General features: G+C 35.5%; 1 protein-coding gene across 1 annotated transcript in view; it reads left to right on the forward strand.

Moving 5' to 3' along the window:
- Positions 1–4,486: 4,486 nt before the first annotated feature.
- The window catches only part of wb (wing blister), a 470,816-nt gene continuing 452,435 nt past the window's right edge, over positions 4,487–22,867 (forward strand). The window contains exons 1-2 of the mRNA XM_089102573.1: positions 4,487–4,619; positions 12,338–12,494. Of these exons, the coding sequence (XP_088958699.1) occupies positions 12,380–12,494 (115 nt within the window). The 5' untranslated portion in view covers positions 4,487–4,619; positions 12,338–12,379. The remainder of the gene's footprint in view (positions 4,620–12,337; positions 12,495–22,867) is intronic.

Consider the following 22,867-nt stretch of genomic DNA (forward strand, 5'->3'; position numbering starts at 1 on the left):
ATTTTATATCTGGAAATCAACTACGTTGAACAAAATGACTATCTCAAAACTTTGAGTGGAGGTGTTTGGGGAACTTATGGGCGTGGAAGGGGTGTTGCCTTCCAATCAATTTCGACTATTAAAAAGGGCACCATCCACTCCAATTTCCAATCGCATGAGCCCTTTTGGAAGTTTCTACAACAACTCCTTCGATACAAAGTGCCATGGTATGGCAAAAAATAATAATAGATTGTGCCAACATCGTTCTTTACTTAGGCAGCGCGATTGCGCTGCCTATGATACTGATATTTATTCCTTAATTTCTTAATAATTTTTTTTATCAAAGTTAAAAAAGTGAAAACATTTAAAATTTATTTTATTTTCAGCAAAGTGGAAATTATGAAGAATTTTTCACTTTATTTCTGCTCATTTTTGTTTAATGGAGCTGTTTATTTTTGTTTGAAAAACATATATTTGCGGAAATTATTTTCGAATTATTTGTTTGATATACATCCAGTCACAATAGCACCTAAATATATCCTTGGATAACTCCTCTGGAAAACATGTGCATATCTTCCTCTGACCTTCAAAGCGTGCGTTTCAAAGTAATAATTGACACTGTCACTATCACACTGTCACACTGACACTGTCACACTGTCACTATTCAGTATTCTATTTTTAGTTTGCATGTTCTTCATCAAAACCTTATCAAAACTTATCTTCATGTTCTCCAAACACCTTTTCAACTTTATAGAAACATCCTGCTGCGCCTTATGGGCTGATTCGTGGGTGGGGGGCACAGGGATACATCTCCCACAGAAGGCTGAAGGTTGCTCTAGCTACAGGGAAAGGGGCAAGATATAAAAACATGGTGGCACAAGCTTCGTGAGTGCCTGTCCTCCCCCTTATGAAGAAAATTCATATCCGCCTTTTTGCACCGTGGTTATTCCAGCTTTTTAAATTTTCACTATAATAACCACTAACGTATTATTAATAATACTACAACCAGCTGAATACAGCCTGAAGCTGCCAGTGGCCTTAATTCATGAAAACTTAGGAGAAGTGGGGTGGGGCAAAATATGTCTTTAATATCTAGCAGGGGCTAGTTTATCTGTTTTCTTAAATCCAGAGGGGTGGAAAAGTCTAGAGGGAGCCCCCCTCCCCATTGAAACCACTGGAAGCCGCGCATGGCCCTTCCTTCTCAATCTGGCTTAAGTTTTACTTTTTAATTCCACGCGAAGATTCAATTTCCTTTCAATCCTTTCTTGATCACTAAACTACCTACATTCAGGGACGGCCTGCCTTCGTGAGACCTATGATGAATGACCAAAAACACAATCTTTTTGATGTGTTTTCTAACGATTTTTTTTAATCCCCCCCCTCGAAAAAAAATCCTGGATACGGCCCTATCTATGGGTAAACTTTCTGATTAACGGAATATTTTTACTGATTAAAAATGTAATTCAATCAAACAGTTCGTGGTAACGAACTGTAAGTAAGGAGCGACCCGGCTCAATGGTAACCGAAACTCTAGAAAACGGGTTTTTGATGACAATAGATATATCAAAAGAATCAGATTTCAATGCTGATTTCAAATATGTAACTTTCATCAAGTTTCGTGCTACCCATCAAAAGTTACGCGCCTGAGAAAATATGGCTGATTTTCAAAAAAAGGGGGAAAGACCCCCTAAAAGTTATAGAACCTTAATGAAAATCACACCATAAGATTCAGCGTATAAGAGAACCCTACTATAATAGAGGTTTCAAGCTCCTATCTGCAAAAATGCGGAATTTTGTATTTTTTTCCAGAAGAAAGATCATGGATGCGTGTTTATTTTTTTTTTTTGTTTTTTTTCCCCAGGGGTGATCGTACAGACCCAGTGGTTCTAAAATATCGTGGGAGGGCTCATTGGAACGGAAATTAAAAGTTATAGTGCCCTTTTTAAGTGACCAAAAAATGGAGGGCAACTAGGCCCCCTCCCACGCTTATTTTTTTCCCAAAGTCACCCGATCAAAATTTTGAGATAGCCATTTTGTACAGCATGGTCGAAAATATGATAAATATGTCTTTTAGGGTGACTTAATCCCCCGAAGTTCCCAGAGTGAGGGCTAAAAGTTATGAACTTTACCCAATGTTAACATATAGTATTGGTTATTGGGAAGTATACAGAAGTTTTCAGGAGGTTTCTTTTCTGGTAGTGGGAGGGAAGGGTGGGTCAGTGGTTATGTTGGAGGATCTGTTCATGATGGAAGTTTTCATGGGGGAAGGGAAATTGCCATGAAGGGGGCGCCGGACTTGCCAGCATTATTTATTGGTTATTGGGAAGTATACAACCATTTTCAGGAAGGATTTTTTCTGGGGGGGCTAGAGGAGGGGGTTACTCTGGAGAATATTTCCGTGGAGGATGTTTCTTTGGGGTAAGAGACATTTCTATGAAGGGGCGCCGGATTTCCAAGCATTAGAAATTAAATCGATCATTAGACGATCAGAAATTAAATAAAAAAAACAAGTTATTTCAACTGAAATGTGAGAAGGAATATTAGAACTTAAAACGAACAGAAATTATTACGTATGTGAGGGGGTTCTCCCCCAAGTCAATACATTGCTCTTTACTCTACAGTTTTTTTTTTTTAGTGCTTTAAACAGATCTATCTATTATAATTAAACGGAAGTTTTGTTTCATTGGTTTGTGAATTAAAATTTTTTTTAACTTTTTACTTGATGAGCTTGGTTTTGACTACGGGGAGAACCCCTTCATATAAATGATAACATATACGTAATAAAAAAACAATAAAAAACAAGCGATACGGCTCAATAGCAATCGAAACTTTTAAAAACGGAATTTTGATGTCAATAAATGTATCAAAAGAATGTGTTTATAATGCTGATCCTAAATATATAAATTTTATTAGGTTTAGTATTACTCATCAAAAGCTACAGGCCTGAGAAAATTTACTTGATTTTTTAAAGAGGGGGGAAACATCCCCTACAAGTGAAAGAATTTTAATGAAAATCACACCGTCAGATTCAGTGTATCATAAAACCATCTTACAGATGTTTCAAGCTAATATCCTTAAAAATCTTCAAATTTGTATTTTTTGCCATAAGAAAAATATACGAATATAGAAGTTATTTACTTGAGTTAATTTGTAAAGACATCCATTTAGCAAAAGAAAAGTAAAATTTTTATACAAATAAAAGCTGCATTAACTAAAAAACGATCAGAAATTAAATAAAAAAAACAAGTTTTTTAACCTGAAAGTAAGGAGCGACATTAAAACTTAAAACGAACATAAATTAGTCCTTATATGAACGGGGCTTTCCCCGCCTAACCGCCTCGCTCTTTACGATAATGTTTGACTCTGTCTCACAAATTTATTTTTTAAAAAAAAAAAAAACTTTAGCGTAACGCGGAACGCTCGGCAAAGGGGACAGCCTCTTACATATACGGAATAATTTTTGTTCTTTTTAAGTTTTAATGTCGCTCCTTACTTTCAGTTTAAAAAACTTGTTTTTTTATTTAATTTTGTCCTGAATCCAAGTATAAAAGCGGAAAATACCCGTCCCCCACGCGGCTGGTGGGTTTCCAATAGATTTTTACTTACAAAAAGAGAACTAGAATTCTCAGTTTCTGATCGAATGAGTATCCTCCAAATCTTTTACGACCATGAGATGAAGGTGGGGATGAGGAAGGGGCAATTCCCCTCCTATAGGTAATAAATTCTGCTCATTTTGGGGTTTTTATATTACTCCTTAGTTTCATAATAACAGCGTAGACCAGAAATACTCCCAGAAATCAAGAGGGATTAAATATCAATTTCAAATCTTTGATGCGTTTTTTAATGATTTTTAGTCCTCCCCCCCCTTTAAAAATAACAAAAAGAAAATTTAAAAAAGTATCAAGAATGTAAAATCGATATTTAATCCCTATTGATTTCTGGGAATTTTTGTGGTCTACGCCGTTGTTATGAAACTAAAGAGTAGTTTGCGGGAGGGGGGGGGCGAGTATTTTCTGCGGAGGTATTTTCAGAGGAGTAAACACCGGTCTCTACATTTGTCCGTCGAAAGGTGAGATAAAGCTCATTTCCGACGCAAGTGAAGTATGTCTATTTTTTAGCCGTCTCATTAGTGAATTAATCGGAAAATATACCCAATTAAGCAAAATTAATTTCGATCGAAGTATTCAATCCATCAAGTGTTTAAATTCAAAAGCGCTTAAATATTTAAAAACGTGTCACATAACGCCTTTTGAATTAGCACCGTTGAACAAGTGCCAGTTCTTAAGAACCACTTCTTTTTATGACTTTAGCGGACAATCTCAAGCCGAAATTACTTAAAAGCCAGAAAGCAAGCTGTAAATGTTCGTCCTAAGTATATTAACAACAACCTGAAGAGGTAATTAGTTAAAATAATGCCCAAGGAAAATACTCCTCACAGGTATAGAGTCCCTCGGTGTATAAATTCCATGAATCAGTTTTAGTTGAGCATTTGAGCGTGTAGTGGATTGTCAAAGGGGTGCCGATTGGGGAGTTTCCAAAGAATGTTCTATTCTAGTTTATGAGTGTAGCTTGTGATTCTGAATTGCGGTTTGTGGATTATAAATCTCAGTGAATGGGAAATTAAGGACTGTAAAGAAAAGGTTTGTTACTAGTTTATTGCAAAATAATTAAAGAGAAATACATGCAAAAAGAGATCCGAAAGCAGAGTGTATGCAGTAGTATCAATGGGAAGAGGGTGTTTTTTCCCTCTAGATTTTATGGTTAAATTATGTAATTAATTACATACTGAGATAACTAATTTAAACATACAGCTAGAATCCAAATTTAATCTTGAATCCAAATATTACATTCATTGGCGAACTTTATCCCCACCCCTAATATGCGCCGAATTTTACTTTTTTTTTCTTCAAGACGATTTAGTGGTTTATCAAATAGTGAAAAATTCAGGGCCGTATCCAGGATTTTCTTTCAGAAGAGGGGGTATTTTCTCGGGAAGAGAGGTTTTATAAAAGATACATCAACAATGTATTTATATGTACATTTGTTAAGTTTTTACGAGCTGGACAAACATTTCAGGGGGGTTCCTAATCCCGCCCCCGTATTTTCGCCCTTGCAGTGCAAATACAATTCATGCCATATATTTGATCATTAGTAGGATAGGTATAAAGTTCATTTGCGGCGGGGGGGGGGATAAAGCTCATTTCTGACAAAAATGAATATTATACTGGACTAACAACAAAATTCTGATTCTAAAGATATGTCTTTTTCTTAGGTTTCTCGATATTCCGTTAATCAGAAAATTTACGCTACCCATAGATCTAGAGAATACGAAAGAAAGAATCCAACAACCTGAAAAAACAGGGCAATGGAATTCTATTAGCATATAGGTATCAAAGCAAGCTTTCTGTCAGGGATTCATTTGGAGGGAGATGGGGGTCAGTTCATTAAAACTGTAAAATGTGAACTACGCAGAGACTACTAGGGATTTTGAAATTTTGGTTAAAAAGTCCTTAAATTAAAATACAAAATGCTTTAATCCTTTTAGATCCTTTAATCCTTTAAGATTTTAGATTTTAGATCCTAAAATCTAAAATTCTTAAATCCTATAAGTAAAAATCCAAAATCCTTTAACTTTAAATCGTTTAAAATAAATTTAAATTCAAATTAAAGTTAAAATTTAAGGTAAATTTAAGTTAAAATAATCCTTTAAGTTAAAGTTTAAATCTTTTAAATTAAAATTGGTAAGCCTGACGGTGGCGTCAGTTCACAAAAATTTAAAAGAGGGTCAAAATGCTGTTTTGTCTGGAGGGCAAATTTATCGTCTATACGGTACTTATGTATTAAGCGTACTCTTTTGGAAACCAATTACGAAAAACCCGCCCATTCAAGAGACCACTATAGAGTAGTGCAATGTAAGGCATGGTTTTCATTGCGTTAACCATATTTAAACTGTTGTTTTTTTGGGGTTTAAAGGGGAGGGAAGGTACCAAGGTTAGGTTAGGTTACGTATTTAATTTATGCTATGCTTTACCCCCCCCCCCCACCCATCTAATGTGCAAAAATATAGCCCAATTTTGTTCCTAAACTATTATATATTCATCCTATTTTATTTTATTTGATTAGCATTGACCAAACTTGACTTCTTTAGCAGTATATAAAAGAGTACGTTTAATACATAAGTACCGTTTATGCTAATGAAAATGCTAAATAAGGGGCATTTTTCGATGAAAGCAGCCTTAAGAGACATTTTTCTCAAACTAGGGGGTAATGTTAAAATTTGGGGGAGCATCCCTCCTGTCATCCTTAATTGATGCCATTAATTCCTTAGTTTGTTATGAATCCGAGTAAAAATACTAGAAAGGAAAGAAAACCTCCTAGTTTCCTGAAACCTCCGTGATTCAAAAGAGTGGCCCCTTTGTCAAATAAGTTAACTGTATAAATGAAACAAGAATCAAAATCACAAATCAGATATGCTACTACGTTTAAATATAGGGCTGTATTCCTTGTCCCCTTTGATACTGTTGGTATGTATTTATGTATTATTAGTCCAGTTAATCCGATTTGCACTTGGGGGCACGTAGTAATGTAATCACTGAAAATCTTACGGGATATAAATAGATAGATCGCTAAACTGTCGCTTAAGTTTTTTTATTGTTTAAAAAAAAGAGTTGTGAGAAAGAGTCAAACTTTAGCCTAAAGAGCGAGGCGTTGAGGAGGGGACAGCCCCTTTCATATACGGAATAATTTCTGTTCGTTATAAGTTTTAATGTCGCTCCATACTTTCAGTTTAAAAAACTTTTTTTTTTAATTTAATTTCTGATCGTTTTTTAGTTAATGCAGCTTTTATTTGCATAAAAATTTTACTTTTCTTTTGCTAAATGGATGTCTTTACAAATTAACTTACGTTACTAACTTCTATATTCGTATATTTTTCTTCTGGCAAAAAATACAAAGTTGCAGATTTTTGCAGATATGAGCTTGAAACCTATGTAATAGGGTTTTCTGATACGCTGATTCTGACGGTGTGATTTTTATTAAAATTCTTTCACTTGTAGGGGATGTTTCCCCCCTCTTAAAAAATCTAGTAAATTTTCTCAGGCTCGTAGCCTTTGATGAGTAATACTAAACTTAATAAAATTTATATATTTAGAATCAGCATTATAAACATATTCTTTTGATACATTTATTGACATCAAAATTCCGTTTTTAAAAGTTTCGATTACTATTGAGCCGTATCGCTTGTTTTTTTATTGTTTTTTTTTTATTACGTATATGTTATTAGATTTATGAGGAGGTTCTCCCTTTAGTCAATACCACGCTCTTTACGTTAAAAGTTAAAAAAAATTTTGATTCACAAACCCCTGAATCACAAAGGCCGTTTAATTAGAATAGATAGCTATTTTGAAAGCACTAAAGAAAACTGTAACGTAACGAGCAAGGTATTGACTTGGGGGAGAACCCCCTTACATACGTTATAATTTCTGTTCGATTTAAGTTCTAATATTCCTTCTTACATTTCAGTTGAAAAAACTGGTATTTTTTTATTAAATTTCTGATCGTTTTTTAAATAATGCTTGGAAATCCGGCGCCCCCTTCATAGAAATGTCCCTTACCCCAAAGCAACATCCTCCACGGAAATATTCTCTAGAGTAACCCCGTCCTCTAGCCCCCCCCCCCTCCAGAAAAAATCCTTCCTGAAAATGGTTGTATACTTCCCAATAACCAATAAATAATGCTGGCAAGTCCGGCGCCCCCTTCATGGCAATTTCCCTTCCCCCATGAAAACTTCCTTCATGAACGGATCATCCAACATAACCCCCGACCCACCCTTCCCGCCCACAACCAGAAAAAAACCTCCTGAAAACTTCTGTATACTTCCCAATAACCAATACTATATGTTAACATTGGGTAAAGTTCATAACTTTTAGCCCTCCCTCTGGGAACTTCGGGGGATTAAGTTATCCTAAAAGACATATTTATCATATTTTCGACCATGGTGAACAAAATGGCTATCTCAAAATTTTGATCGGGTGACTTTGGGAAAAAAATAAGCGAGGGAGGGGGCCTAGTTGGCCTCCATTTTTTTTGTCATTTAAAAAAGGAACTAGAACTTTTAATTTCCGTTCCAATGAGCCCTTCCAAGATATTCTAGGACCAATGGGTCGATACGATCACCCCTGGGGAAAAAAAAACAACAAACAAACAAACAAATAAACACGCATCCGTGATCTTTCTTCTGGCCAAAAATGGAAAATTCCACATTTTTGTAGATAGAAGCTTGAAACCTATACAGTAGGGTTCTCTGATACGCTGAATATGATGGTGTGATTTTCATTAAGGTTCTATAACTTTTAGGGGGTCTTTCCCCCTTTTTTTAAAAATCAGTCAAATTTTCTCAGGCGCTTAACTTTTGATGGGTGGCACTAAACTTGATGAAAGTTATATATTTGAAATCAGCATTGAAATCTGATTTTTTTTATATATCTATTGGTATCAAAAACCCGTTTTCTAGAGTTTCGGTTACCATTGAGCCGGGTCGCTCCTTACTTACAGTTCGTTACCACGAACTGTTTGAAACATTGGGAAAAGTTCATAACTTGCAGCCCTTCCCTTGGGGACTGTCGGGGATTAAATCATCTTCAAAGACATAGTTATTATATTTTTGGACATGCTGAATAAAATGGCTATCTCAAAATTTTGATCGGGTGAATTTGGGGAAAAGTGAGCGTGGGAGGGGCCCTAGTTGCGCTCCATTTTGTTGGTCACTTAAAAATGACCCTAGAAGTTTTAATTTCCGTTTGAATGAGTCCTCCTGCAATATTCTAGGACCACTGGGTTGATACGATCACCCCTGGGAAAAAAAACAACAAATAAACACGTATCTGTGATCTTTCTTCTGGCAAAAAATACGAAGTTCAAAATTTTTGAAGATAGGAGCTTGAAACCTCTACAATAGGGTTTTCTAATACGCTGAATCTGATGGTATGATTTTCGTTAAGGTTCTATGACTTTTAGGGGGTCTTTCCCCCTTTTTCAAAGATCAGAAAAATTTTCTCAGGCGCGTAACTTGATGGGTAGGACTAAATTTGATGAAACTTATATATTTGAAATCAGTATAAAGATCTGATTTTTGTTATGTATCTATTGGTATCAAAATTCTGTATTTTAGATTCGGTTACTATTGAGCTTCGTTGCTCCTTGTTTACAGTTCGTTACCACGAACGGTTTGATTACTCGAAATGAAGAAGATATCAACCGTAATATGAATTCTGGAAATCCAGTTATTTCTCTCTATTAATCAAAAAAACTTTTTGCACGAAATAAGTTTTCCAAAAAAAAATAAAGAACTCCATGAAACCAAAAACGAACAAAAATAGAAACAAATAATCTATCAAGCATACAACTACCACAAATCAGTATTAATAAATAGATTAAACCCAAAACAAACAGAAATTAAAATAAGTCAAACTCAAAACGAGCAGAAATTAATCTGAGTAGGGTTCTAAGCCCTGTGCTTTGTAAAGGCCAGAATATAATTTGTACTTTACTGAAAAAAATTCAAATAAATTTACTGAAAAAAATGTGAATTCTCAGTTTAATATACACATGCTGATATTTATTCCTTAAAATCTTAATTAATTTTTGTTTTCCTAAAGTTATAAGTGAAAACATTTAAAAGATTTTTTTTTAACTTTTGAAGAAAAAAACTTATTTTGTACAAAAATTTTTTTATTATTAATTTCTGTTCGTTTTATATTGACATAATCATTTTCAGGGAGAAAGACTGAGCCTCTTCTGAAGTTAAACAACCATCCCTTCCATAAAAACCTTTAATACTCCCTGGGAATAACTTACAACCCTTGCCCCTAATCTCTGGGGTTTGTTTCAACCCCAAAAGCCTTATTGTATTGTATTTAGACTATTTTGAATAGAATGGCTATCTCAAAATTTCTGTTCGCATTTCGGGGACGCAAGACGCGTTTTGGGACAATACGACGTGTGTGTAGAGGTGAGAGGGCAGCTGCCCTCTGATCACTTTGACTCTTAAAAAGAGTCAAAGTGTTCTTAAAAAGAACACTAGAGCGTCTGATTATCAATCCAATGACCCCCCCCCCCCCCCTTCAGGTTTATATGACCACATTTTCTATAAAAACCCTATAAAACCCCAGGGCACAACTTAAAACCTTTGTCCTGAGGGCTGGGGGGATTTTTTATCCTCAGAGACATAATTTCCAGACCTTTCAACTACGTTGAAAAAAATGACCATATCAAAGTGTTGATCGGAAGTGTTTCGGGAAATGATGGGCGTGGAGGGGATTCTCCCTCTGAATAATTTCGAATATAAAAAAGGACAAGAGTCCTCTCAATTTTCAATCGAATGAGCCCTTTTTGAAGTTTTTGCGACAACTCTTTCTATATGACATTATATGCCCCCCCGGGCATAACTTACAACCTTAGCCCTGATGGCTGTTTGGGGTTGTCATACTCAAAAATATAATTTCCGGGCCCTTTAACTACGTTCAACGAAATTGCTATATCAAAATGTTGATCGGAAGTGTTTGGGGAGATGATGGGTATGGGGGGGGGCGCTTGCCCTCAGATAGCTTTTGACGATTAATAAGGGCACTAGCCCTCTCAATTCCCAATTGAATGAGTCCTTTTTGAAGTTTCTACGACTTCACTGGCAAATACCTAATTTCCAGAACTTTCAACTACGTTGAACAAAACGTCAATCTCAAAATTTTGATTGGATGTGTTTGGGGAAATGGTAGGCTTGAGAGGGGCGTTAGTTGGCCTCCAATTACTTTCGACTATTAAATAGGGCACTAGCGCTTTCAATTTCCAATCGAATGAGCCCTTTTTGAAGTTTCTATGACAACGCTTTCTATAAAACCGTATATGCCCCCAGGGCATAACTTGCAACCGTTGCGCTGAGGACTGTGAGGAGACTGTCATCCTCAAAGACCTAATTTCCGTACTTTTCAACTATGTTGAACAAAATGGCTATGTCAAAAAAAAATTTTGGGATATTTTTGGGGAAATGGTGGGCGTGGGAGGGGTGTTAGTTTTCCTCCAATCACTTTTGACTATTAAAAAGGGTACTAGCCCTTCGAAGTTTTCGATGTTTCTATTACAACGCTCTATAAAAAGCTTCTATTCTTCCCTCAGAAAAACTTCGTTTTTTTTAAATTAATAACACGTAAGTACGGAATAATTTGCTATACATACTTTGAAAATGTTTAGATTTGGTATTTCCACAGAAAAAACATCGAAATTGCCTTCCCCATAATCCCTACATTTTCTTGAACTGGCGCCACTGCAATGTTTTTAACTATAATTTTAACCACCTTGACAAATAAGTTCCATCCCTCCAATGGGGGACAGATATATCCCCAGGCTATAGACAGAATTTCACTGATATTCTATTTCAAATTGAGATTGTGCTATGTCTGTACATAATGCAAATTATTTTCAGTTCGAAAAAAGAAAGTTTGTGTATCAACTTATGTTGAGAAATAAGAACAAAATATACAAGCGTAGTTTTGGATATAACCTTTGGCTATGTCTAGCCCCATTGGAGAAGAGGGGGGGTGCATCCAGGATTTTTTTTTTAGGGGGGCTAGTTGTTTAGGATTTGTTTTTAACTCTAAAAGACGCATCAAAAATTTGTTTACATGCATTTTGGTTACGTTTCAACTAGGCAAACAAATATGGGGAAGGGTTTGAACCTCCTAATCCCCGCCCCCTTCCTGGATGCAGCCTTGTATCGAAGTCTTGCGGTTTTGATTAACTATTTTTCAATTTCTAGCCAGAGGTAACAATGCATGAAAATATAGGAACAAGTAATTGTTTATATATATATATATATATATATATATATATATATATATATATATATATATATATATATATATATATATATATATATATATATATATTATATATATATATATATATATATATATATATATATATATATATATATATATATATATATATATATATATATATATATATATATATATATATATATATATATATATATATATATACTGAATTTGAAAAAATTGCATATTTTAGAATGTAAGGGGAGGGGGCAACTAATGTTATTCAATGAAAAACACCAACAGAGGTAATTTTTCAACCCCCTTTTTCCTTTGGATTATTTTCCACAGCCATGTACACCAGATGTGTTTTGAGAATGTACCACATGTGACGCGAATTACGCCATATTTGTTGCAAAGAAGTGTAGCATGGCAGAAATGTGTTACCCATGAGAGTCTGATATGTAGGCTACACTAAACATCTGAAGATTCCTCCCTCTTCAGGTTTTAAGAACTACTTCATATATTTTTAGGTTTTACAAACGAACAACGAATGACAAAGGATAGTGACTGTTATGAAGCTCCACAGAATATCTATATTGTTCCTTGGATGTTTACTGATCCTTTTAAGTGCCGAATGCCAGAAGAAAACGCGCAGGAAGAAATTCAGGAAAAATAAGTCTATATTAGGTAAGGTAAAAAAAAAACTGTGCATAGTTCCTACTAATTTTGTTCGGCGCCACTGTATGGATAAATTCCTGTTAGTCACCAATCTTATCACCATCTCAGACGACTTTTATTTCCACTTGGCGATATCTGAGATCAATTTCGTGTATACAGCTTTACAAAGAATCTGCGAAAAGTAAGTTTCTTAGTCATTGTGTGTCGTAAACTGCGGAATGAACTTCAAATTAGTAAGAACTTTTACCAACCATACGCATAACTTCAAGTTTTTCAGAATAAGCTTAAGGAAGTTCGAATTTAGACCGACATTTGCGTAGAGACAAATTTGGGCTGTGCCTCCAACAAATCTTAAGATAGCCCTTTCATTTAAACGATTTCTCCTACTCTTCATTACACCTATTTTTATGTTTGTTTGTATTTCCCCCTCCTCCCACTTGTTATTATCTGTATTCTACTACATTCTCAAGTGCAACTTTAAGCGCCAGTTAGTGCCACTTTAAGAATTCCCGTACACCAGGGAACCGTGCTGTCGCGGAAAGATACCAAATGTGACAGAAACTGTGTCAGGTCGGGCGGAACTGTGTGGAAAACACAACGTTCTAAGATATAGACCATTTACCGGAATGCGATCCTCCCTCGATTTAATATTATACTTATGCTGTAGCAGTGGCAGATCCAGGGGGCGAGGGAGGCGCGCGCCCCCCTAGCGTAGTCTAAAATAGTGTAATTTACTTAATTAACTTACGTTTGCGTTAATTAAACTTGCTCCTAACGCAAGTTTTTGGATCAACCTATATTCCCCCCCCCCCCTAAATTTTATTTTGGATCAACCTATTTCCCCCCCCCCTAAGAAATCCCGGATCCGCCCCTGTGCTGTAGAAGCGTAAATTAATGCTAATTGATGTCTTTTGATGCTATGTGTTCATTATCTTTGCAAAATTCATGATACGTAACAGAAAACTGTTATTTCCAGCTTACATTTCTTTGTCAAATTTCGAAAAATTGTGCCTATGATTTATCAATCATTAAGATTAAGCTTAAAAGTGGCTAACTCACAAATTACCTACAGGGTACATTCTTAGCTCCTTTGTTACGCGTAATTTTGATTTTATTAAAAAAACGTAACCGTAATGTAGGCTACCTCCTGTATGAGGTTGTCGAATGCGTTTCTTATGATTTTGTTTCCTTTATTAGTGTTTACATACCTGCTTAGCGCAGTAGACAGTGCGTCTAACTCATTCCAAAGGTCTCAAATTTGACTCTTGCAGAGTCGAATTTATACTACTACTACTAACAACTCACTGACCTGCTTTCTGTTTAGCCCTAGACGGTTGGTGGAAAAGGATAATCTTTGGCAATCTGTCATCTTTCATCTGCAGAACGCGCCCTAGCCATCTCAACCTTTCTCTCATTATAGCCCAAGAAAGTGGGATTGAATCACGATTTTCGTACAGCTTACTGTTTGAAATATGGTCAGTCAGCCGGGTACCCAGAATAATCTGTAGGCAATTTCTCTGGAAAACATTTAGCAAATCTTCATTCGCTTATCTGAGGGCCCATGCTTCAGAACCACATTTGACCACTGTCATCACTGTAACTTCCAATATTCTAATTTTGGTGTGCAAACTTATCTTTCTATTCTTCCAAACTTTTTTTTAACTGTGAAAAAACACTCTGAGCCTTGGTCATTCTACTTTTAACAACTTCACTGCTCCCATTGTCTAAACTAATAATAATACTACCAAGGTAATTTTTAAACCTATTCTATCATCCTCAACTCGCAAAACATTTTTCATACAAATGACATTACAAATACTTGAAATGGTTGGAGTAAATCTGAGTAAGAATAAGTGCAAGGCTGTAACCAGGGAGGGGGGTTGATTTCCCTTCCTTTCCGAATTTTCGTCCGACTAGTGGAAAATTAACACAATGTATAGAAATAAATTTTTGTATGTTTTGAAAAATTTAATTGTAATCCCCCCTCCTGACCAAAAATGCCCCTCCCTTGCAAACTAAAATACTAGACACGGCCTTAGGTGGGTGTCTGCACTAAGTATTAAGAAAAAACTATGCTAAAATTTAATTTAATTGACAATAATACGGAACAATTTGCCTGTACAATAATGCAAAAAAGGAATTCTTAAGGAAAATATCATTCTTTTTCATCCTGAGAAGCTCGGCCCCCTGGTACTTTTAATTTGATCCACAACTCGGGAATTTTTTTTTTATTTAATCCACAAGTTTGGCGATGTCGTAGTTCAGGCATAAAGAGTTCGACACCACATCATCATATCCGTATCTGGGGATTTCCTTTCACTAGGCACATAATTCAGTATTTCATATTCGATATAAGTCTGCTCGGCTACAACTATTAATTTATACAATTTGGTTTTATAGCTATGTCATAGTTTCTGACTTGTCCGACCTTTATGTTAATCTATGCAAACTTTCAATATTTATTCATGAAAGATGAGGCTTTTTTAATTTTTGTCAAGTTGATGTAATATCAAACTTGCCAGCTATATGTGATTACTATGGTGCTATAACAGGGCGGTTGCTAAAAAAAAATTCAACTCAACAATTTCGTTGATCAGGAATTAATTGTTAAAACATGGCAGCCCTGCAAGTCTTTTGTTTTTGTTTAGTTTGTGACAACCCTGCTCAGTCTCATATCGGCTTTTCAGGTTTGTTTTTATTTAGTCAGATATATTTTGTGTTCAAGGGCGTATGCAAGTTTTTTTGGGGGGAGGAGGCGTAAAAAATTACAAAACTCAGGAACAATTTTTTTATCTGTATTTTATTACTTTTTGCAAGTCAAACAAAAATCCGGGACGGGGTTGAAACTTGGTAGCCAGTCCCCTGGATATGGCTTTGGTAGTGTCTGTGGTATATTTGTGCCAATACAATCTATTTTTTTAAACATGACGGCTTAGAAGGAATCCATTTATTCATCAAGGCTCAATAATGATTTTTAGAAACCTGAAAAGAGGCAAAACAGAAATCTGAGACCAGTGGTGTCAATTATGGGAGGGACAGGGGAATGCAAGCACCGCCCCATAATTCCCCCTAGATTTTTTTCGTGTTTTTATCGAAAATGTCTTTATTGGTATTTTCTTTGGAAAACTTAAAAAAATGTGACAAATTTACCCCCCCCCCCGCTGTGTTTTCAAAACACATTTTGCACCCCTCAAAATTTTGTGATTTGACAGTGTCCTAGACAGATCCTCTCAATTCAACACGCACAGAGGAGATTTATCAACAATTTATGGATTTGTTAGCAGTGTTTAACGATATTCCCGTCATTATAAAATTTTCATCAATATATTAAAATAAGAATGCTATTTCCTTGATAAATAAGATAATTCTTGTTCACTTTAAGCTTAACGTTACTTTTTTTCTTTTCACTTGAATAATCTGGTTCTTTTAATTTCTGCTCGTGAAACATGAGGGGACCTCTGAGCCGTCGACCGCCGTCCAAGGAGGAACGGCTTTTAAATATGCCCTTTACTTAGTGCTATACACATCAAACAGTTCGTGGTAACAAACTGTAAGTAAGGAGCGACCCGCCTCCTAACTCTAAAACACGGAATTTTGTTACCAATAGATGTATCAAAAGAATCGGCGTATTATGCTGATTTTAAATATATAAGTTTCAGTAAGTTTAGTCTTACTGATGAAAGTTTACGAGCCTGAGAAAATTTGTTTTATTTTCGAAAAACGGAGGAACACCCCCTAAAGGTATTAGAACCTTAATGAAAATCACACAATCAGATTCTACGTATCAGAAACCCTACTGTAATGGTTTCAAGCTCCTATCTGCAAAAATGTGGATTTTTTTTTTTTTGTCAAAAGAACGATCCCGGATGCGTGTTTATTTGTTTGTTTGTTTTATTTTTTTTCAGGGGGATCTTGTCGACCCAATTATCCTAGAATATCGTGAGAGGGCTATTTCGAACGGGAATTAAAAGTTTTAGTGCCCTTTTGATGCGAAAAAAGATTGGAGGGCAACCTGGCCCCCTCCCCTTTTTTCAAAGTCGTCCGGTAAATATTCTGAGCTAGCCATTTTGCTCATCATAGTTGAAAAACCCAATAACTATGCCTTTGGATATAAAATGACCCCCCCCCCACAGTCCCAGGGGAAAGGTCTTTAAGTCATAAAATTTGCCCCTTTTTTACATAGTGTTCGTTATTACGAAGTATGTATTCATTTTTGGGTGGGGGGGGGCGATTTTTTGCTGGGGGTTTCCACGGGAAATTTTCTATGGGGAGGGAAGTTTCCAGGGGGTGAACTTTTCAGGGGAAATTATAAAATGGGGGAATTTGCTAGAATTTCTACACAAAATTCTTTTTAAATGTCTTGCTTTCTCTTTTCCGGGTCAATTTTACGCATGTAGTTGTTAAGGTTAATGGTCTGAGGTAAATTTTCACCAAGATTTAACTGTTAAGGGGATATTTCTATGGGGAGGGGATTTGTCCGTGGGGTGGAGCCAGATTTCCTGGCATTAATTAGAAACGATCAGAAATTATATTTAAAAAAAAAGTTTTTTCAACTGAAAGTAAGAAGCAACTCTAAAACTTAAAACTAACAGAAATTATTACGTGCATGAAAGGGAATTCTCACTCCTCAACATCTCGCTCTTTACGCTAAAGTTTGAATTTTGTCCCAATTCTTTGAGAAGGACTTCTGAAACACCAAGGGTCGTTTAATTAGAAAAATAGGAAGCTTTTCTGAAAGTACTAAACAATTTAGCGTAATGAGCGAAGTGTTGAGGAAGGGGCAATCCCCTTCATACACGTAATGATTTCTGTTCGTTTTAAGTTTTAATTTTGCTTCTTACTTTCAGGTGAAAAAAACTTGTTTTATTTAAATTTAATTAAAAAAAAGAGAGATAGAATTCGTTGTTAAGTCAATGCCATTTCTTGATTCTTTTTTGGAGGCTTTAAATGATAAAATTTTTTTATTGTTAACCTCTGTACGTAATAATAACGCACTTAGAGAGATGCGAAAAAAAAATATATAAAATTAAAAGCCGTCGTATACGCTTTCTCTAAAGTTTGTACCATTGTAAGAACGAGCAGGCTAAACGTAATTAAATAGAAAAAAAAACAAGTTTTTCAACTGAAAGTAAGGAGCAACAGTAAAACTTAAAACGAAAAGAAATTAATACGCATAAGAGGGGGTTCGCCTTCTCGTCAATATTTCACTCTTTAAGCTAAAGTTCGAATTTTGTTCCAGTTCTTTAAGAATGACCCCTGAATCACAAAGGCCGTTTAATTATAATAAATAGCTCTTTTGAAAGTACTAAAAAAAAAAATCTAACGTAAAGAGTGAGGTATTGACGAGGGGACATACCCCCTCACATACATAATCATTTCTGTTCGTTTTAAGTTTTAATTTTTTTTTTATTATTTAATTTCTGGTCGTTTTTTAAATAATGCTTGGAAATCCGGCGCCTCCTTCATGAAAATTTCCCTTTCCACATATCAAATTCATCCATGGAAAGATCCTCCAACGGAACCCCTACCTCACCCCCCCCCCCTTCTCATTCCACCAGAGAAAAAAAAACTGAAAACATCTGTATACTTCGCTATCACCAATACTAGGCTATATGTAAACAATGGGCAAAGTTTACGACTTGAAGCCCTTCCCCCGTGAAATAAGTCATCCTCAAAGACATAGTCATTAAATTTTTCGGCTATGATGAACAAAATGGCTATCTCAAAATTTTGATCGGGTAAATGGGGAAGGGGGCCTAGTTGCTAGTTCCCCTCCAATTTTTGGGTCACTTTAAAAGAGCACTAAAACTTTTAATTTCGGTTCAAATGAGCCCTTTCGCGATATTCTAGTACCACTGGGTCGATGCGATCACCCCTTGGGAAAAAACAACAAATAAACACGCATCCATGATCTTTCTTCTGGCAAAAAATATAAAATTCCACATATTTGCAGATAGGAGCTTGAAATATCTACTGTAGGGTTCTCTTATACGCTGAATCTGGTGGTGTGAGTTTCATTAAGATTCTAGGAGTTTCAGGGTGTGTTTTCCACTCTTTTCGAAAATGAGGCAAATTTGATCAGGCTTGTAAGTTTTGATGGGCATGACTAAACGTGATGAAATTTACATATTTGAAATCAGCATAAAAAACCAATTCTTTTGACGTATCTATTGGTATCAAATTTCCGTTTTTTTAGAGTTTCGGTTACTATTGAGCCGGGTTCCAACATCCAATTCCATTTCTACGAGTCTAACTTCGGACTAGAAGGTCATATAAGTTCATATATATATAAGTTCATATAAGTTTATTAATCCACATTCATAAACAAATAAATAAATTAAACAACACTTTCACGCTGGAGAAAACCTACGAAGGTTTAATCGCGCGAAACTCCGCGTAACTACTTACCTATTAACTCAACTATTTACATAAGCCTCAACTATTTGATTAAAACTATTATGAATGAACCAAAAATAGATAAACTATATCCTATATATATATATATATATATATATATATATATATATATATATATATATATATATATATATATATATATATATATATATATATATATATATATATATATATATATATATATATATATATATATATATATATATATATATATATATATATATATATATATATATATATATATATATATATATATATATATATATATATATAGTATATGATGATGAGATGAGAGAGTGAGTGAGTGAGTGAGTGAGATGAGTGAGTAGTAGTAGTAGTAGTAGTAGTATATATATATATATATATATATATATATATATATATATATATATATATATATATATATATATATATATATATATATATATATATATATATATATATATATATATATATATATATATATATATATATATATATATATATATAGAGATATATATATAGAAAAAACAAATAAATAAACTAAATTAAAATGATAATATATAAATAAATATAAAAGAAATAATAATAACCAATCCAGTCTCCATCACTCACTATAATCAACTCCTCTCCCCTCCCCCCACCCCACCAACCTAACCTTAGCTCCTACCCACCCTAGAAGCAAATGAGCCTCGTATTGTCCCACTTGTTTATTATTAAGTATATTTTCCAGGTATTTTTTTGGCACGGACTGTGCAAGGGGGAGGGGACTTCGGTCCTATCCCCTATAACTCTTAAACTTCCTTGATTACTGGTCCCTTCTTATTCAATTTAACAAATTATTTTTTTTTGGGGGGGGAGAGGGGTCAAAATGATTTTTTGTTGGGGGGGACAAAGGATTTTTTGGGGGGCTACATAAAATTAAAAAACGCATCAAAATTTGTTTATTTTCATTTTTGTTTTATTTTTACGAGTCGGACAAACATTTCAGGGGGTAGACCCCTCTCCCTCCACTAGATACGGCCTTGTGGTCTAAAGTACAACTTTTTAGCTAAATGTGACGGTTTTGACATCTTTATGCATATCGCCTAAGTGGCGGCAAAATATTATTTTATGAGAACTGCATACATCTAGGAACACCGCCGCTATTTAGATGCCCATTTTCAAACCACCCATTCCTTAACTGTGAGAATCGAAATGATATGCATCCTGACCAACCCCTTGATGAAATCCCTTTTTTTACTCTCGCGGCAAAGACAAAGTAAACCAATCTTTTGATACAATTTGAAACAATGACGCTTGGCAACCAGAGAGAATGGCTGACAGCAGTGATTAAGTAAAAAGAAACAGAACCATTTCGCTTGTTAACACATTATAAACGTTGATGAAATAATGATTAAGGGATTATAAAGCTCAAAATCAGTAAATGATTTGTGGTTACGCAGCGGTTTATTTGAGGGGGGTTGTCAAGTTCTTTAAAATAATGAAATCAGTATAGTATATGCAAACCTCCTTTTGGGAGTTTCATTTGATTTGACCGAAACAAATTCTTTAAACAGAATGGAGTGGAGACATGGCTAATTGTAGAAATAAGCCAAGACAGATAGTCCGAGCAATTGAGAGGCAAAAACTTGTAAATGGCACGGATAAATGGTGGGAGTAAGTATGACTCTTTTGTTGGACAAATGCTTGTGTATTATCCTCTCAGATTTGTCCATGCACATATTATATCAGTTCTATTGACAAGGGCGCGTCCAGAATTCTTTGTCGGGGGGGGAGGGGAAGGGTCACAAAAATATTAAAACATGCATCAGAAATTTGTTCAAATGCATTTTCGTTACATGCAAGGCCGTATCCAAGGGGGGGGGGGTTGTTAAAGGATGTAAACCTCCCCCCCAGGAAATGTTTTTTCCGACTCATAAAAACAAATTCTTTTAACAGAATGGAGTGGAGACATGGCTAATTGTAGAAATTAGACAAGACAGATAGTCCGAGTAATTGAGAGGCAAAAATGTTTAAATGGTTTGATGCGTTTTTTCAGGTTTTTTTTTATAACCCCTCCCGAAGAAATCTCTTCGTAACCCCCTCTCCCGACAAAAAAAATCCTGTATGCGTCCCTGGTTACGTGCTTACGAGTCAGGCAAAAATTTTGGTGAGGGTTCAAAACTTCTACCCCCTGCACTGGATATGGCCTTTTCTGTTGGATCCAGTTCTTTTGCAACGCCCCTCCCCTTCAATGACGTTTTGGGGCCATCTCAAAGTAAGAACTCTCATACGAGGGTGCAACATCTTAAAATCTTAAAACACTGCGTTGGGTAACAGTAGCAATGATTTACGCAGCAGTAGATTTATATTTTCTGCAATTGGCGAAATGAGAGATTTTTGCCGTAGGTGCTGCAACGAGAGAGAGGGGGTCTTTTGGCTCCTCTTTCTGAGTTTCTTATGATGTTCTCCGTAATTTCATACGCTTTAAAGTTAATTCGTGCGTTTTCCCCTCCATTCGTCCTGAAATAAAATCCTGTGTGAGGGCGCCAGCCTCTGCTATATTGATTTTTTTTTTCTCTTCTTTTACAGGGGAATTGAGAAATTTCGTAAACTACTTGCTGGAATTGTGAATGTACATCCCTCGCTAATATTTCACAGGAGTTTATTTTAAGAGGGACACATGTTGTTGACGTCTCTACGTCAGTTCCGGCTCCCTGGGGAATTGTTATGTCACTGGTGATTACCTTTCCATGTGTCATCCGGTATTCAAAAGAGTAATTAATGTGGAGTTCATATATTGAAGAGACCGCTTATTTTAATGACAACGTAGATGCGTGGGAGGTTGTGAGAAAATTAATAAGATCTTTTCCCTTTAAATTCAAATAGGTTATGAAAAAACAAGGCCGTACCCAGGGGGTATGAACCCCTTCCCCCCTCAGAAACGTTCGTCCGACTCGTAAAAACGTAACAAGAATGAATATAAACAAAATTTTAATGCTTTTCATTGAATCCTGGATATGACCCTGTGAAAGAGATTTTGAAATTTGAAAAATACCAGTTTCCAAATTTAAAAGGGGTCTAACATTTCTATATCTTCTATATTGGTGAAACACCAACAATTGGGAGAACGGGTTGTTAGAACACAAATCTTCAATCGACAAACCATGAAGTTTGCACCAAAGGCCCGAGTATTTTGATTCTGTCTTGGCCCAGCACGTGTACGATATAGTCAGAGCGCCAAATTCTGTATCTCGCTTATTTCGATTAGTACCCATGCCGGAAGGTAGAAAAATGTTAAGGGTGGATCCCAGGGTAGTCGACCATACTGAAAACGAATATCGTAGGGCGAATGTTCGCCGTTGGGGCGTTTCCGAGATATAGGCCAATTTGGCCTATAATGGGGTTCGACGATTCTAATTTCTTTTTGTACATATAAGATTGGTCAAATCCAGCGTGCTCTTACATCAATCGAAAGAAGAGACTTGGGGCTACACTGATATAATTTTTGTTTGTAAAAAAAATAAAAAAAAGTACCCTTTTTACTGCAGTTGAAAAAAATTCAGATTTTTGTCAACAAATTTCTAACAGAAAAGCTAAAAACTCGAAATTTTTTCAAGATAAAGTAATTTTTTATATTAAAAAAGAAAGTAAGTTTAATTCTGAACACATTGAGCTAAATTATAAGTTTAAAGCAGTACAATCCTCAAAAGCCTATCAAGAGAGGATATAAAATATGGTGTAGAGCAAGCAGCACTTAATTCATCCATCAATTTGAGGTATATCAAGCCAGCAAGGTCGACGCAGACCAAACATTTACGCGATTTGGTTTAGGAGGCAGAGTGGTTTGTGAAATAACAGCTAGCCTCAAAGGGAAAGGCTATATTGTTATGTTTGACAACTTCTTTACTTCGTTGCCACTTTTGGAGTACCTCTACACAGAAACGATACATGCGTGTGGAACGATACGAGGAAACAGAAAAGGCCTCCCGGTACTAAAAGAA

This window comes from Artemia sp. Qi Xiang Cuo, chromosome 16 (assembly GCF_049724085.1).
Source record: "Artemia sp. Qi Xiang Cuo chromosome 16, ASM4972408v1, whole genome shotgun sequence".
NCBI lineage: Eukaryota > Metazoa > Arthropoda > Branchiopoda > Anostraca > Artemiidae > Artemia > Artemia sp. Qi Xiang Cuo.